This window comes from Orycteropus afer, unplaced genomic scaffold (genome assembly GCF_000298275.1).
Source record: "Orycteropus afer afer isolate SDZICR_OR568_19922 unplaced genomic scaffold, OryAfe1.0 scaffold00018, whole genome shotgun sequence".
Taxonomy (NCBI): domain Eukaryota; kingdom Metazoa; phylum Chordata; class Mammalia; order Tubulidentata; family Orycteropodidae; genus Orycteropus; species Orycteropus afer.
This window is the reverse complement of record NW_006921605.1, coordinates 20,063,958-20,065,147: the sequence shown is the minus strand read 5'-3', so window position 1 is coordinate 20,065,147 and position 1,190 is coordinate 20,063,958. Positions and strand designations below refer to the sequence as shown.

The window sequence follows — 1,190 nt, the reverse complement described above, 5'->3', positions numbered from 1 at the left end:
TCTCCTTTCCCCCACACCGACGGCCCTGCCGCCCAGGGCTCGCGGAGGTACTCCTGGGTCTCGGAGGAGCCGCTGAGCTATGTGAGCTGGCAGGACGGAGAGCCCCAGCAGCCCGGGGGCTGCGCCTACGTGGATGTGGATGGCGCCTGGCACACCACCAGTTGCAACACCAAGTTGCAGGGGGCTGTGTGTGGAGTTAACGGTGGTGAGTGCCCAGCGTTGGGGCCAAGGGGTGAGCAGGGTGTGACCCTGGGAGGATTCTGGGTCATTCTTCCATCCTGTACCCCCGACAGGACCCCCGTCTCCCAGAAGAATAAGCTACCAGGGCAGCTGTCCCCAGGGGCTGACTGACTCCATGTGGATTCCCTTCCGGGAGCACTGTTACTCCTTCCACCTGGAGCTGCTGCTGGGCCACAAGGAGGCGCTGCAGCGCTGCCAGAGAGGTGAGTGGGGGCAGAGCCGGGGGGGGGGGGGTACCCCACTTCAACACACTGGCTAGAGCCTGCAGTGGGTATTTCAGGAGTGACCTCTCCTCATGGACTCACGCCTGCAGTGCCCATGCCGTTCCATACCTGTGGGCAGCGCTGACGCATGGTGCCCCTCACTCTCTAACCCAGAGACCATGTATGACATTTTCCTGGCAGTGGTGGTTCCGTGGTAGAATTCTTGCCTTCAGTGCAGAAGACCCAGGTTCAATTCCTGGCCACGGTTCCTCCTGTGCAACCCCCAGCTGTCTTATCAGTGGAGGCTTGCTTGTTGCTATGATGCTGAGTGGGTTTCAGGAGAGGTTCCAGACAAAGACAGACTAGGAAGAATGGCCTGGCAATCAGCTTCCAGTCAGTCAGTGAAAGCCCTATGCATTGATTGGAAGACTTAATATTGTTAAGATGTCAATCTTACCCAAAGCAATGTATAGATTCAGTGCAATCCCAATCAAAATTACAACAGCTTGCTTTATGGAAATAGAAAAACCAATTCCTAACTTTATATGGAATGGCAAGAGGCCTGGAACAGCTAAAGCAATGTTGAAAAAAAAAAGTAAGAGGCCTCACACTTGCTGATTTTAAAACATTACACAGTTACAGTAATCAAAACAGCCTAGTACTGGTCTACAGCAGTACCCAAGGCCCATTACTGTGAGGCCAGACATGCTACCTCCCTCTAGCCCTTTCATCAACCCTGACACCAAC

The 1,190-nt window shown here is 54.5% G+C and overlaps 1 protein-coding gene across 1 annotated transcript in view; it reads left to right on the top strand.

Moving 5' to 3' along the window:
- MRC2 (mannose receptor C type 2) overlaps nt 1–1,190 on the top strand; it is a 30,480-nt gene that overhangs the window by 24,640 nt on the left and 4,650 nt on the right. The window contains exons 25-26 of the mRNA XM_007959916.1: nt 37–205; nt 294–443. Coding sequence (XP_007958107.1) covers nt 37–205; nt 294–443 — 319 coding nt within the window. The remainder of the gene's footprint in view (nt 1–36; nt 206–293; nt 444–1,190) is intronic.